The sequence below is a fragment of the Pocillopora damicornis genome, chromosome 7, assembly GCF_964200805.1.
Source record: "Pocillopora damicornis chromosome 7, jaPocDami1.2, whole genome shotgun sequence".
Classification (NCBI taxonomy): Eukaryota; Metazoa; Cnidaria; class Anthozoa; order Scleractinia; family Pocilloporidae; genus Pocillopora; species Pocillopora damicornis.
In genome coordinates this window covers 16,541,922-16,558,107 of record NC_142676.1, presented here as the reverse complement: position 1 = coordinate 16,558,107, position 16,186 = coordinate 16,541,922, and the positions used below count along the sequence as shown (strand labels likewise).

Here is a 16,186-nt window from a genome sequence, read left to right as displayed (position 1 = left end):
AGGACGACAACAACAACAACAACAGTAACAACAAAACAACTAACAGATTTGTTAGCAAAACTGAATTATGTCAGAGATAAGGCTTAGTTGTGAAATTTCCGCGTTTGGAAAGGTAACATGATGATGCTGGTGTTCATGGTTTTGTTGTCCCCATTATTGTTGTTATCATTATTCTCATCATTACGATTATAACTATTATTATTATTAGATTACAAAGACAAATTTTAAGTTAAGAAGTCGAATTCTTGAGAAAGCAGTTGATCCCTAAGACACCCTCTGAACCTGTGACACCTTTTATGGAGACTGCCAGTAACGCAAGTGTTGAAGATCTCGGTCGCATGACTGAAGAATAAGAGCGTGACGCGTGATGTGTGACATCCATCGATTTGCTACTATCCTTTAGAACATGATAATGTACATAATATTTTTATTATTGTTATCATATTTTTCTATTATCTTTTAACACTTGGCGAGATCTTTTATTTTGATATCAGTAGGTTTACTTTTGCATCTACTTTTTTTTTTTAATCAGAACAGTTATTGTAACGTTTCGAAGAGAGAATAAAAAAGAAAAGAAAGAGCAAAAAAAAGAGAATCAGTAATTTTTTTTGCCTCACTTTAATACCTCATATTCTACTAAATTGTACAAAGAGAGATATCACCATACTAAAATACTATAACTGATAAACGAGTTAGAAAATGTGTATATGTAACAATAATAATTTCAACTAGAATTTTAAAAAAGCAGCTTGGTTTTTTTAGCCTTCCTCTCTCCTATGTCAGCCGTCTGTTCTCCATGTTTTTTGCCAAGAATCTTCCTCACATTATATTGTGTATCAAGCTACTCCCGTGTGATTTTCAAGCAATTCTTAGATCAACAATGAAAACCATTTCAAGCAAAAACTAAATCATTTAGAGTACCTAATTATAAAATGAATCTTTTCATTCCCAAGATCCCTAGAGCAATCACCTCATGGTCTGCTAAACATTTCCTATAATGATGGCCCTAAAAATTTGGTGTTGGATTAAATAGTAATACCCTAGTGGATATTTGTTTTTATCCTCATCACTTGTCTGTTTAATATTGTTTTGATAATGAAAGAAGAAATAAGTTATTGGTCATTCCTGGAATTGAAGAGGTTAAAGGGGGATAATATTTAACGTACTTTCAAGGCATAAGGTTCCTGTTTTCAAGCAATTCTTGGATCAATAATGAAAACAATTTAAAGCAAAAACTAAATCATTTGGATTACCTAAAATGAATCTTTTCATTCCCAAGATCCCCAGAGCAATCACCTCATGGTCTGCTAGACATTTCTTATAATGATGGTCCTAAAAATTTGGTGTTGGATTAAATAGTAATACCCTAGTGGATATTAATTTTTATCCTCATCACTTGTCTGTTTAATATTGTTTTGACAATGAAAGAAGAAATTAGCTATTGGTCATTCCTGGAATTGAAGAGGTTAAATGGGGATAATATTTAACGAACCTTCAAGGTATAAGGTTCCTGTGATCGCCTTTCAGATATTAAGACTGCAGCACCTATACTTATATCTAACCATGTCCTCTTCGTAATTGCTGGCTAAGGTCAGTACAAAACTCTGCAGAAATTCATTAGGGTTACATCGGACCCACTGCCGATCCAGGTTTCCAATGGCTGCATTGGCTTTTGGAGCCCAGCCTGTATTCTGTGTCGTACAGTGAAATCCGAGTTCGTCGAATCTGTCCAGCACTTCTGTTGTCTTGCCTCGAAGATTAATGTATTGGTTGCTTATGTCCTAATTGATGATAGGAAATTATTAAAATTGTTAAAAAAAGACGTTTTTTAGCACTATAGTCCATTAGGTATCCATGGTACTAAACCATAGAAATGTAGACAATTTACAAGACTTGCGTTTTAAAAATAACAAATCAAATCTATCTTCAAACAGGTTAGTGTTAAGCTTCGTTTTAATAACTGCTACCTGTGACGATTTATCTGAATATGTAATTGAAATTTGTTTCATAGTTTGGGTTCTACTACAGAATGAACCCTTTCCCCATAAGGTCATGGTTGATTTTAAGTTGAGGTAGCATGACAGTTTTTTAGTTATTTAGTTAGCTAGTCAATCAGTCAGTCAGTTAAGCAAGCAGTTATTGAATAAGTCAAGCCACAGGCAGCCCAGCTGTACTATAAGTGATTTCGGGGCTTTTAAGGTCACAAACAGGAATATCTACTATGCTGAATATGTGTCTTTACTAGATATTGCATGATACATATTGCACGATGAATTTTAAGCGTTCCTGTGTACTGTAAAAAATTAAATAAATAAATATAAAAATACAAAAAAAATTGCAGTGGTTTTAACACTATTAACGGTGTACGGCACACGTTCATCCCTAAATCGTGCAATATTTAGGGAATATCGACTTCGTTGAACTAAAGAGTGATTGAATAATAATGAGGAAGGGGAATTTTGGCTAATACTTCCACAGTTAATACACATATTCAGCATATTAATTATATTTTTTGTTATGACTTTTCACTATATTGGTCAACCAAAGAGTAAGACAGTCAATTGGTTGGCTTAGGTAAATTTTTTTGAACTTTAAAAGAACTCACTCAAAAATGTTTAAGTAACTCAGTCAGTAAGCGAGCCAGCCAGTGAGTAAGTGAGTTTGTTGGTTAATCAGTTAGTCAGTCAGCCATCAGAGAGTCATCCGGAAAATTAGCAAGTCAACCAGTCAGCCAGCCATTTAATCAATCAGAGCGTTAGTTTCCAGTCAATCGGTCTGTATGTCAGTCAGAGCGTCAGTCAGTCCATCAATCAATTTATTGATTGGTTATCTACTTGTTTCAGCTAGTTTTCGTTACTTGGTCATTAACTAAGAAGTAGGGCTTATTATGACAGTTTTTCACCCGCTTCTTTTCTCCAATCCCCATCTTTGGCCTTGCACCTTGATAAAGAAATGAAGGGTTCAAACCTCTTACCGTAACCTCAGAATCCAGCTGACTGAGTTTATTCCGGTATCGCTCGATTAGCAAGTCCTTCGTGTTAGTCTCGTCCTTAAGCGCCACCATCTTGCTGTCCAGTAAAGTCTGCAAACTTTTGAATTGAACTCGATCAGCTTTGGAGTCAAGCTTGGCTGTCAGTTGGTCGATCTCGGCTTTCTGTCGTTGTATTGTCTTTTCATAGGATGTTATTTGTCGTTCCATGTCGGAAAGTTTGACGGAGAACGACATCAAAGCTGCTAAGGCGGAACTTTGTGGGGCCTGTCGCTGGAAAAAAAAAAAGGCAGATAAATATTTAATAATAATAATAATAATAATAATAATAATAATGTAAAATTAAAATAGGAGAGAGAAAGGGAAATCAATGATGCCGAGTTAAGGTTTACTCCTCTTTGGCCATATCTCTCAAGCTGCTTCTAACCATGACTTTGGTGTTCATCTGACCACAAAAACTGATGCTTTTAAAAGTTAATTATAAATCGAAAAAATCGCAAAATCGAAAAAGAGTTTAAAATGCTACAGTCAGCAAGCCGACCCAAATCTCCATCTTTTTTTTCAATCCTCCGCTTCTAACACGCTGTTTACTATCGCGTTTCGTTTTGCTAACTGAACGCTTGGAACATGATAACCCAACAGGGGAGGTGAAGGGAATTGACCGTGTAGCCACAATTAATTGTTAGGAAAGGGCATCGCTTGTTGTCCCATGTTTTATCGGTAAAGTTAACTCCTGATACTGCTTGATACCTCTTTAAAATACCTCTATGTATTACGAAAACCATGCAATGTTGTTAAAAGTCAATGAAAGGTTTATTGTCGTAAAGAATCGTGTTGCTGCACCAGTGATGTCTTTTCCTCGGATATCCAGTCTTACCTTCAATCGTAGCTTTCCTCTCGGCATCCCAACTGAGTGTTCAAAGATGCTTAAGGGTAGAAGAAACAGCAACAAAGCTGCGAAATTCGTCATCATCGCCTGTCAAGTCTTCAACAACAACAATAGCGTTTTGTGTGGGCCTTGTCGAGAGAAATCCTATCTTTGACAGACTCAGCTGATGACAGAAGAGGGTTGATTAAGGCAGCCGGTAATAAGAGAATGGTGGACTGGACATTCGGTGTGACCGGAATGATGCTCATGATGATGATACATCGACTTTCGTCCCTGCTTTGAGAATCAACCTCGAGAGAAAACGGTCTTCTCGTCTCTATGAGAATCGTCAGTTAGGGCTACAATATTGAATATCCTGGTCATTTTGAAATGGCGTCTGTCACGAAATCCGATGAGACAGGACGTGCACGTGTAATAGCAAAAAATACCAAGTCGATACTTGTTACAGATAACACGGGTGGCAAAAACGATGGGATGATCAGCGAGTGCTTTGATGGATCTGCATGACCCTGTTTTACCACTTGATCAATTTTCGAGTAGTCCATTGAGAAATTTTTTAGCCCGAAATTTAATGATTCTTATTATACATAAAAAAATAACTGATATAGTGAGCTCTCAAGGTCTGTATGTAGCTCCCTGAACGTATTCATGGAATAACAGTCCGCTAACAAAGACATGAAAATAATCTGGGAAGTCTTACATCTACAGAAGACCGTATTTGAAGGATATTTGTCTTCTTGGGATCCTGTTGTTATACGCGTTCTTGAGGTTGCCCCAACAAGAAGAATCCAGCGTCCTCTGAACCAAGAGTGTTCGTTTCTCATTGTCTCTCCGAAAGATCAAGTTACAAGAAAACAAACCGGTCTTTGTGTGCCAGTTATGTTTTCGAAGATGGCGTTGTCACGTACAATCATATTTGCCCTGCTTTCTGTGCAGTTCCATTTTGTCTTTACAGACGGGCATGAGAAGCCAATGGAAAGAAATCGATTGAAGGTAAATTTATGCACCCAAAGTACCTTCTACTGATGTGATAAAGACATATTCGCGTTAGAAATTGACAATATGTGCTTCGTTTCAAGGCTCAGTCATACTGGTTTAAAACTCCACGTAACGGCTGTGTCATTCACGAGATATCAACGTTTGTTTTAGAGACAAAGAGTAGATGGAAAGTACCACGAGAAATAAGGGAACGCGTGCTTTCTCTTTAGGCCGGTTGAGATAATTGTTGCAGATACTAAACAACTAAAATTTGAGTTTGCATGGTCAAGTAAATCGTGAGTAACAGAAGGATTTATTGGTGGGGTGAAGGAGGGGGGGAGGGGGGGGGGTGTGGGAATCGGCCCTCAATCGAGCCGTGCCATGCCTGAGTACATCACGAGGGAGTGAGGCTCACTGCTACCTTTTAATTCGGGAAGGCGATTCAGTAGGCTGTACTTGTAAATATCTCGAGGGAGGATTCAAAATTAAAAAAGGGGACATGTGCGTATCAATATGCAGTAACAGGAGTTTATTATCATAATTATGGGCTCCTGATAAGAATGAATTTTCAGGTGTTGACTTGACTTCCCAGTTATAGCGTTCTCTTCTCCTCTGTCTCCAACCAACCCTTTACCCCTTTATTTTTAGAGGCAAAGAGAGACTAGAAGATAAGAGAGGGAAATATTTCACTCGCTCTGAATTATGACATAATGATCTAATGCGCAGTCGATGAGAAGTAGAAAGCCAGTAGCCCCCAACCCCCCTCCTTCACTTTCTAGGAAAAAACATGTGAAAATAAAACATTAGAAGAGGTTCCCCCTCCCCCGGATAACTATTACCTTCGGATGATGATCTCTCACACTGTTTCTAGAGAGCCCTCAGCGATGATGATATCATACTTGGTCTTAAAATGTACGAAACGAAAATGGCCGGTTTGCAGAGAAAAATCGCACAGCAACTGGCAAGCATGAAGAAACAAAAAAGTAGGATCAACTTTATCAAGTTTTATATGAAAAGAAAAGGGGACGACTACGAGAAGGAAGACCTGGAGGGAAATATTATAGCTGATACTGAAAAGGGCAAACAGAATCTACAGCTCGCATCACTTGACAACCTGGTGAAGGAAGCAGATCATCAGGAGAAGCGACAACGGGTGAGTGACAGGTATCATTTAGCCTAAGTGACAGTTCAAGTTCAAAGTTCTGTAGGCTTGTAATGCGTGTCGGGAATATCACCTCTAGTACGACAGGTCAAGCCTTCATTATAAATTTCTGCGTAAAACAGATTTTTTTTTAAAGCGATAAAGATTGTGATTTAAAAAAAACTAATTTGTTTGTTTATATATCAAAGTGTTAAGATACTTTGTAGAAACAGCTATACGTAAAAAAAAATATATTTGAAATGTAATTTATCTTTAAGTCTGAAAATGAACCTCGAGCTTGTAGGAAATCCAAACATTTCAAAACTTCTTCTTTAATTTTCGTCTCTTATATTGGTGGAAGTCTTTCAGGTATTGATAATTATGACTGAGTCGTTCTAAAGGAAAATAAAACCCGAGATGGAACAAGGATGGAAAGCCAATATTGTAAAATATTATTAAAAGTGGCCACGTATGCAAGTTTAAGGGCATATATGTACATAGCTGCAAAGACTGGGGGGAATTTTCTGTGGAGAAAAATGATGCATACGAGACTGCCTGCATTACCATTGTTCTTTCTCGAATACCACCTCATTTCTTGGAAAATCATTACTACTTCCTATCAGACAAAATAAAGAACTGAATAAATAGATGAATGAATTAAATGAAAGATTTTGAATTTTAGGCGACTCTAAGATGGCATAATTCAAAGCTATAACGTACTTAGTTTAAACAAAAAAGATGCCCACCGATTATCGTTTTCCTATTGCTTACAGGGTACCACTCGGGAGATTTCGTACCAGTACTTACAATGTGCCCCCTTGGGGGTTCTGACAGGGAGATACGTGACGCTTCAGACTAAAATTTTAATTCTTGGTCTATATTTGCAGCTGAAATTTCCATTTTGTTTCCATTTGCCATCAGGGACTCTTGGAAGAACTTAAGAAAGAAAACACCGTTATGAGTGACATTCACAAGCGCGTGCTGGATAATAACGCGATCTGCCGTGACACATACACTGAATGGAAGGACGTGGGTAGTGGTACGATCAGAGAACTCTCCAAGCAGTACGTGAAATGCAATGAAGACGAGCTTTTGCTCCGATTTTATTTGCAGAAGAAGTCCACAGCTGCTAAGAAAATCAGATATAAATATCGATGTTGTCGATTTAGTTTGAAAGATAAATGGCAAAGGCCAGACGACATGTGAAGTCACCTAGTTCTTGAATGGAAGAACTTTGCATTTAGCTCTGATTAATCATGGCTTACTGACACTTTGTACCTCCTGATTTTGCCATAACTATTTTGGAATAGCGTTGAGAGCAGCGAACAACTTACCTTCATTTGTTTATTTTTCCTGGAATCCTTAAATCGAAGATAAAATTAGATCGTAGATGAATTAGATTTGGTTTTTTTTTTATCAGACTAATCTCTATTTCGTGAAAGTGACCCTGTCTTTTTTTCCCTATGTTCGGTGGCCGATTTGACTCTCATAAATCCTCGCAAAAATAATTTACCCCTGAAATATAAATACTGAGTACTCCAAGAAACCTTGACGGAAGACTGCCCGACCTTGTTAGCATATATCGAACGTGAATAAATTAGAGTCAGCAAGAGAATGTTAAAGTCGAAGACATGCACAAAGAGCACAGTTATCAACTGTAAAGAGCCCACATCAGCTTTTACGTGTTTTGTGGGCATCACACAACTTTGTGTGAAGGAACTAGGGGGTTCTTCGTCTTTTTTTATTCATTTATTTTTTTTCTTTTTTTTTTGTTTCGTTCTTGCTTCAATTTAGTAAACAAGTGTCTGAGGATGGGCTCAGAAAATGTAAGTTAACAATTTACAGCTGATTCAAAGAAATTTTTGATTTCCCTAAATTAAAATGATTTTACTCAATTGTTTCCCCAAATCAAGAACTGTGTAGTCAAACTTGGGACATGAACACACAAACATGTTTTCTTTCATGAAAATGCAGGGATGAATTGTGAAATACACTGAAATCCGTCAAACAAAAGGAATGAACATATGCTGAACATACGAACTTTGTTATCAGCTGCAAACGTGTGGGATCGTCTAGACATGACTCTCCTGTCTCAATTGCATTTCAAAATTCACTCTGCTCGCGAAGCGTAGAACATAATTGACCAACTCGGCGATGTTGGAGTTTTTTTTTCTTTTTTTTTTAATCTCTCCATTGAAAGATGTGCCCAAAAAAATATCATATATTTAAGCACTTTCTATAGGTTTACCGATGTTAGGAGGACGCTCGAAAAGTTTATAAATCACGAGCCGATTTGCTATTTTAAAATAAACTTAATTTCTCTTAATTTTCTATGGGTTTAGTGCGATTAACGATAAGGTTTTTTAACCAATCAGGGCGTTGGTAGCATCTCAGTCATTCTAAGAACATCTGGCAACCTTGTTAATGATAAGATTGTTTTATATAAACAGTTAGGTTCAAATTTTTACATGAACAGTGACTTCCAATGATAGTCAGTTAGCACATTTAACGTCATATCAAAGCTATCGCAATTCATAAATGTGTATATTTAGTCAGTGATACACCGTGTTGAGGAAAAAAAATCATCGTGAACAGCCATATTCTCTTGGAATATTACATGCAGACAGTATGTTCAATGTAGCATTTTCTCATTCATTTAGTAAAATATTTCGTCTGCTCTCCTTTCGTGATTTGTAATCGTTAGAAAACAAACTTCAATTAGTATCAAATAATAGGAATAATGAATGAGACACCCGGTAATACTGATGACGTAAAGGGTAAGTTTTATTTAACCAAGAATAAAATTTTTTTCGCCTAATTTTTTTCGCTTTCGAAATGAGCCATTCAACTCAGGCTATCTTACAGAGGTTGATCGATTCTGGGATTTGTGACCGCTTGATTTCGCGGGATTTGTATTTTGAATTAGGTTATTATAAGGACGATTTAGTCGGAAATTCCGTAAATCAAGGTAAGGTTTTTTCAGAGTGGTTTATAAAAATTTAAACGGTAACTACACAGAAATTTTCTCTGGTGCCTATGATTTCGACGGAGAATTTACCAAGAATGACGTATTCCTACCATTGGAGCGTAATATAGCCGTGCGTTCGTTGAAAGGAGAGAAAGAGCCAGTGTGACAATTACACAGCACATCTGTATTTGCAAGCATTTCCTTGTGTTCGTGAGTGAAGTGTCTTAAATTCTTGGATTATAAGGGAAAAACTGATTCATCGGCTTTGATTGAGAAAACTTAGTTCGAGGGCAGCATAACTCATATCATATTTTGATCATTTTTTGTTTATCAAATATTTCGCTGATTATGCAATCTTTCCTTGAGTCTTAACAACACCTGACTGTTTATTTTCCTATGTCTTGGTTTAAACCGTAATAAAGAGAATAAGTCACTCTAAGTCGAAGAAAAAAAAGAAAAACAAAAAATAAAAAGAAGAGTGACTTTAGATCTGGGAATTGGAATTCTAGATAAAGGTTACAACGAAATTCTTCTAGCAAGAGATTGTAATATCTTACTTCTAGCCAGCACGGTTCAAAATAGGCACCTACTAGCAAACTTTTTGAGAATTAAGCTTTGAAACTGTGAATTTGCTTTTAATTTAAGTTTTTTTTCTATTCCTTTTAAACATCGTAATTCCTATCTTCGTTAATTTCCTGCATCCTGTTGGAAAGTAGAACTTAGCTGATTTTAAGCGATCTACTTGGCCTCTTTCAGTTTAGATAGATAATTGAAACGCGTTCCTTCATAAAATATTTAATGTCTTCTAAATGGCTAGGAAAATATTATCTTTTTAAAATTTGTTTGGAAAGATCGGAACGGCTAATTGCTTGATGTATCTTATGTTTAAAATAACAACACGAAAACAGTGCATATTCAAATTATCTTGAAGAAAGAAAACATGAATTTGAATTTTCGCCCACTTCTGAAAGGAACAAATTGCAGTTCGCCCTTAGGCGCCATCACTATAGTGGCGAACGCATGTCTCGATTAGAAGTGTAGATATCCATGTTATGTCCTTTGATGGCTTAAATACGTTGGACTGTTGATTATAATAGTTATTTCTTACTTCTAGGCTTTCGTTTACATCAGAGCTTACTGTACTCTTTCAATGAATGGCGCGTACAACACGAACAATATTACGTCCACCAACGAGTCAAGAGGTAAGATATGACATAGGAGAGATTAAGTGTTTGCGAAAAATGACAAAAGGTAAAAACGATGGCATTAAATGCCAGACTGGGGTTAAAATATTTGTATTTCCTATGAAAGAGCTAATTTCCCAATAGTTTTCTACTCCTGTAGAGCAATCTGAGGAATATGGGAAAATTGAGGAAGAATTTACTCCGCTTTTCGACATTGGTGAATTGTATCTTGAATATCACGGTTCTTGCAAAATTATGATAGTTATCGATCTCGACATCTCATCAGCCATTGCGAGGAGTCTTTTAGTCTCGATGGCAACTAGCTCTTCCTTATTGTCAGTCTCATATTTTAAACATGAGGTATCTCGCGAGTCCTAGATTTTACCATTCGCCACCTTCTCTCGCTCGGTTTGCCGTTTTCTGTAAAACGTCATATTGATTTAAAATTAATCTTTATAATTTCACCGATTTGCTCGCTCTATTGAGGCTATGCATTACGTAATGAGGACCAATATTGATTCCGATCCGCTGTTTTTTCCATTATCTGCCCTATAGTGGCTCAATCAATCAGCTGAACATCAATATTATTTTGAACAATAGCTCGTCGGTTTTCCGCCAAAAGGATTAAAGATATCCAAAACTTTTCTGGTTGAAAGGATAAATTGTGTATTCTCATTGTAACCAATAATATTCTCATTGACCAATAACTAACTAACTGAATAAATAAATAAATAAATAAATAGATATTTTTATTGTTGTCTTACATTTAAGATTTTCGTGACACGTTTTCGATGTTAGTATAAACCAACTGAGTTTTATCATTGTAGTCAAAGCCTAATAGAACACATCAAGGTTTGTGGTGATTGCGGGCAAAAGAAAATTTGTATACCTCGGCAGAGAAAATGTCATATTATGAAGCCCGCCCTGCTCCTTGCACAATATTTTGCTGCTGCAGGCAACAAGCCAGTTTACTATAAAGGGTAGTTGTTTTCGATGGAACTATTGATTTCAACGGAATCTAAAACTTAAAATGGCGTCAAGACGAAAACACTTTGCTAGCAGTTTGCCGAAAAGACCTTTACGTCTGAATCTAAATACTGTAAATAATGGCCTTCGATCAAAACGCGTTAGTTCCATCAAAAATCTCTATAGATTCCGACCAAACGCGTACAGCCTGCTCAGATTATTGGCGACACATTTGTTACAAAAACGAAAAAAAATCTTAACTCAAAAGGGCGAACTTCATGGCGAGCGTTAAGAACGAAAAGAGAGGAGTGGGTAACAGGCATTTTCTTCCATCCCTCACCCCACCTCCCACAAAAACTTGCTGGTCGCCAAGCCACTCTTAACGAAGACCGCGTTTAATTTCAAAAGGTTCAACAATAAAATAATTATCATAAGAAGGCAAAGTTTACTCAAAATATTGGATCAATGGAGCCAAGGACATCATCTGCCGAAATATTGGCTCGCATGTTTGCATCCAGTCCAAGTTATGATCAGAACTCTTTTCCAGTATATTCGCACAGGAAATCCACTTTAGATGCCGACATTTTCTGAATATTTGCAAAGATTTTTTTAAAAATTGGACCTCCATTCAGGAAACATTGAGTTGAAAAAAAAGGAGCCGGAAAATACTCTTTGTAAACTGGTGAGACTTCTAATGTTCCACGGCAGTCAGGAACCACGATTCTTGTTCACAAAGTTAGCAACGATGCTGGGCATGAGATGCTAAGCAGTATAACGGAACGAGCTGTTGGACACATGAATGGATTCCTTTTTATAGTCCTAGACAAGAAATAACTGCATGAGTTTTTTTCCTGCAACATTTTTTATTTATTTATCTGTTTTTTTTTTTTTTTAAATTTAAATTTAAATTTGTTTAGTGCTACCTTACTCGAGTGGACACGTGCGAAACACGTTTGACTATGCTTGCCTTAGGAAAAGAAAATGTAAAAAATAAAAATTACCGATATAAAAATTAATTGAGCCACAAAATTTCCATCTTTGAAGAACATACCGTGCACCTTTGCAGTACGTAGAAAACGATTTAAGCCAAACGTTCCTGTAAAGGACATGTGTGAAGCTAGGATCAACTTAAATACACATCATTATAAGATGTTGACTGGGGAATCATAATTAACAAAAAATTGGTCTCTGAGAGAGTGAAATACATGACATAGTTGGAGGTCGGATTACTGTTTTCTTCGAAAATAATTCAAATGCAAATAGTTTAAGCCACCTTACCTGTGTTTTCTTTGTAACCGTAAAAAGCTGTCAGGAAATTTCTCCAAACAATACAAAAGCCGAGAAGGAAAAGCGTAGAACAATTCTAATCGTAAGTTTTTCCTAGTTAACCTAAGATGGATTTTGAAGAAGAAGGTGATCCAAAACCGGCTAAGGTGAAGCGAACATCGGGTAAAGCTCAAAAGTAAAAGATCGAAGACACAATTACCTCTTGGAGGAGTAAAATAGGTTTGCCGAGGTGATGTCGAAGAATAAGTTCTAATATGGCCAAATGGTTTGGCTAATTATCGTATCCGGATCATTGTTTTCTCTAAAGCAAACAAGTCCTTTTGAAGTCCGCCGTGATTTTATTGCCGCCAAGCAAAGACATTATTATTCCAGGTACATTCAGGGATCTAAAGCACAATAGGTCCTATTGAATTTTCTCTCTATGGGCCTATTAACAACCTAATGTGTGCTTAGCCTTACACGTCTCTTTCAGTAACTGAGCCGGCTTCCATCACGTAAGTTGGATCTTCCACGACTCTGCTTTCTTAACCTCCACATCCAGAAGCATTTCCAAATTTCAGTCCTCTTTAGGAAAAAACCTTGACGACCTACGAGGAATTGCGTCACTTATGATGTAATGGGATTGGTTTGTAAAAGGATTATGAACCGACCTCCGGGTGTCCAATATCCTGTCTTGCTCTGGTCAATATTGTTTGTCGTTGTAGACGAGACAACAAGAATCGTGACGACGTAAATGTTCTTTGGCAGACATGGAGTTTAGACGACGTGATTAATGTCATCGGCATAGTTTGGTAATTCTTAAACTGTTGTAGAGAAAAGATTTGAGGCATCTGATGCCCATGGTTGAATGTCATTAGTTATAAGGCTGTTGGTATGTAGACAGGAAATGAACTTCTGCTAAGACTGTACCAGGGAACCTATTTAATATTTTCACTTGACCAAATTCCTGCTGCTTTGGTGTATGTCCTGATGTCTCCAATTAACGAAAAACGTTAGAGGGACAACTAACAAGTTGATCATTTTTATTCTGAGGAAGACAGTACAGCCTGGCTATCGTATAAAGTAAAACGGGAAAATTATCTGTTGGATTGGGCCGAAAATGGAAAACAATACGTTAACGTCGTGGACTGTCACACCTGAACGCTCTGTTGGGCATCCTGTCAGCGGTTTCTCGTTATCAGTTTTGGAAAAGGTATTATATGCAGAGCAGTAGCCCTTTCTTAATGTGTTTTCTATTTTGAGTATGGTAGGTTCGAACTGATGTTTTGCAGGTGAGTTTGTCCGAGTCAGTGTATTTAGCCAATTACTCGGGTCGATGTACACAATCTCATCCGGCGCCATCTGCACAAGAAGTCGTATTTGAGATTTCAATGTCCTTCACACTTTTAAAACCGGGAAGTTTTATTTGAACGCACATTCGATTACTTCTCGAACTAGAGTATAGTGTGTCAACACCGTTACCATTCTCTGCCTCATCTAATGCCAAAACTTTAGTAATTGCTTGAAAAGCCTAAACGTCACTTGTATTTCATGACACTGTACTTCGACGCTATTTTCCTTTTTGTCGTGGTATGCAGATCGCGAAGATCTTGGATTGTTCTCAAGAAGCTGTGCAAGATACCCAAAACCTACAGAGAAACTTAAAATCCCTCAGGGAGGAGAAGGAATACTGGGAAAACTTTATGGATCTGGAGGAGTGGAACAGAGAAACAGTCGATGAAGTCGAAATAGCGTGGAATAAAAGGTATTCACCCCTGCCCAGCTTATTCCTAATTATTGTGACCTTCGTTATTCTTTTTTATAGCCATCAGGCACGAATGAAGAGGCCAACATTGTTTCGATACTTCTATTAATGCAATAACTGAGCGAGAATATAACCTGCAATCAATTCGAGTGGAATGTTTTGACGAGAATATAATATACTTAGGTAACTAGAGGAGTCAAAAATAACACCCATCTCTCACAGTTTGATATTAGCTTTCAAACCTTAGAGTGATTCGTAGATATCGTAGATATCATGCTGAGAACGTACTAAAACTGCAGCATTGAGTAATTACTTTGAGAAGTTACGTTTCAAGTTTTTTTGTAGTTGCCTGCAGGAGGGAACATAACCTTTTGTGATATCGAAAAACCTTTTATATCTTTTTTTTTTCCATGGAAGTATTTGTTTACTCCTAAAAGCATTTTGCTTTACAATAAGTGTGAGAGTAATGAAGCTAAAATGAATGGCAATAGGAGCTTTTCACTTCAGTGTGCTTCGTTTAAATTTCTTCGTTTTTCTCGAAGTTTCACCTCACGGGAAATTAAGAGTCACCTCGGTGAATGACTCAAACGGTTGTAAACACCTGGACATCAGAATTTTCTTGTTTTAAAAAATACTTTCCACTTTGTATTGATTCTTTAATATCTTATTTCTAATAGCGTGCATTTTCTTAACAAAGCATCTAATTGTTTGGCATGATGTTATGGCGGTAATTGCATGGGAAAATAATAAACGGGCTGTTTGCCTCATTAGTAAAGAGCCCTTTCCTTCAGTAAACAATGGATTATTATCACCTCGAAAATTTGACCGAAACGAGGACTTAGCTGTTAACACGTATTCATGTTACTCTGTGTGGTTGTCGATGTCACACAAGTCTATTTTAGGTTGTCCATAAATCATATTAGAAGAACCAGTTAGCTCGTTTCTTAAACACAAGCTGTGATTTATTTGGTTTCAAAAGATTTATTTACGTGCCTACGCCATATTGCAAGCTGAACTATGTCGTGAGAGATGAAAAGGACTAAAGGGAAAAGATGTTGAAGTTAAAGAGATCATAGCAATATTCTTGGGAAAATATTTATTCAAGGCTAACTGCCTCCTAGTATTGCATTTTAAGAATACCTTTAAAAAAGTTATTTTCTTCCTTCTTGACATAACCCAGAAGGCATTAAACGCCTCCAGTTCAGCGTGATCTGTTTGTTTTCGGACGAGGCGGTTTTGGGTTGAGATGGTCAAGTGACTCCGCTGCTACTTGAGAACGGTGTGTCTCTCTTAAGGCGAAGAGTGCGATCGAACCACGCGAAGCAAACTCATTATTAGACTCTTCTTTAACCAGTACCTCTACATCATGACATAAGCGCTAATTTCAAAGAATAACTAAGATTATGTCTCAAGGTATCACTCAGTCCCAATACGGGACTGGTCATCACATGCAGATAGATCTACGACGTAAGACTGGCAGAAACATGAGCGTGAGTGATATGTCACGATACTTGAAAAACAGTGAATCAAACAAACTGAAGAGATAGAAGTGATTGACTACTGAATATAAGATCATGGGGTTTGTTATCGTTTCAAACAACCAATATCGCATTCTCCAATTAATTTTGTTGAGGCATCAGTCTTTAAAAAAATTCTTGTCTCCTTTCACATACCAAAATCTTTTTTCTTGGGAACAAACTAGCAGCTAATGGATGTCATTATTTAAAGAGGAGGAATAATAAAAACAACAAAAGAAAGCCATAAAGCAGATATAAGCAGGGACTGTAAGGCGACTAGACAAAGACTAATACGCCTGTTTGACATCTAGTTATTGTTATAATTCTTTGCTAGCAAAACAAAAGACATCTATAAATTATTTTTCATCGGCCATTAAATAGAGATATGGCGAATAGCCCAATTTTTGAGGCCTTACTGGTGATTTTGTATGCGAATGATCTAATTTTCCCTTGAAAGATTGAACCCCAAGACTTGCGCTTTTAAAACGAGGCAAATTAAGGCGGACACGACATGTTTTCTTAC

At 37.0% G+C, this 16,186-nt stretch overlaps 3 protein-coding genes and 1 long non-coding RNA gene across 7 annotated transcripts in view; 3 read left to right on the top strand and 1 right to left on the bottom strand.

Moving 5' to 3' along the window:
- Nucleotides 1-1,145: 1,145 nt before the first annotated feature.
- On the bottom strand, nt 1,146-4,060 carry LOC113668238 (uncharacterized). The gene is made up of 3 exons (XM_089212049.1): nt 3,867-4,060; nt 2,975-3,262; nt 1,146-1,781 (listed from the first exon to the last, which is right to left on the bottom strand). The coding sequence occupies exons 1-3, from the start codon at nt 3,960-3,962 to the stop codon at nt 1,524-1,526; spliced, it is 642 nt and encodes a 213-aa protein (XP_089068175.1). The 5' UTR covers nt 3,963-4,060; the 3' UTR covers nt 1,146-1,523.
- A 264-nt stretch (nt 4,061-4,324) lies between these two features.
- Nucleotides 4,325-7,892, top strand: LOC113668241 (uncharacterized). Its single transcript, XM_027184125.2, has 3 exons — nt 4,325-4,871; nt 5,728-6,009; nt 6,919-7,892. Exons 1-3 carry the CDS (start codon nt 4,554-4,556, stop codon nt 7,201-7,203), a joined length of 885 nt encoding a protein of 294 aa, XP_027039926.2. The 5' UTR covers nt 4,325-4,553; the 3' UTR covers nt 7,204-7,892.
- An 805-nt stretch (nt 7,893-8,697) lies between these two features.
- Nucleotides 8,698-13,013, top strand: LOC149042853 (uncharacterized). The gene is made up of 3 exons (XR_016188342.1): nt 8,698-8,965; nt 10,080-10,167; nt 12,875-13,013. It is a non-coding gene; the product is annotated as an uncharacterized LOC149042853 (long non-coding RNA).
- The window catches only part of LOC113668239 (uncharacterized), a 29,772-nt gene continuing 26,461 nt past the window's right edge, over nt 12,876-16,186 (top strand). Inside the window, exons 1-3 of one of the 4 annotated variants that reach the window (XM_089211994.1) lie at nt 13,114-13,193; nt 13,439-13,594; nt 13,980-14,146. In XM_089211994.1, coding sequence (XP_089068120.1) covers nt 13,502-13,594; nt 13,980-14,146 — 260 coding nt within the window. In that variant the 5' untranslated portion in view covers nt 13,114-13,193; nt 13,439-13,501. Of the gene's footprint in view, nt 13,674-13,979; nt 14,147-16,186 lie in introns of all 4 variants that reach the window. The other 3 variants (XM_027184118.2, XM_027184119.2, XM_089211997.1) reach the window with 3 other exon arrangements.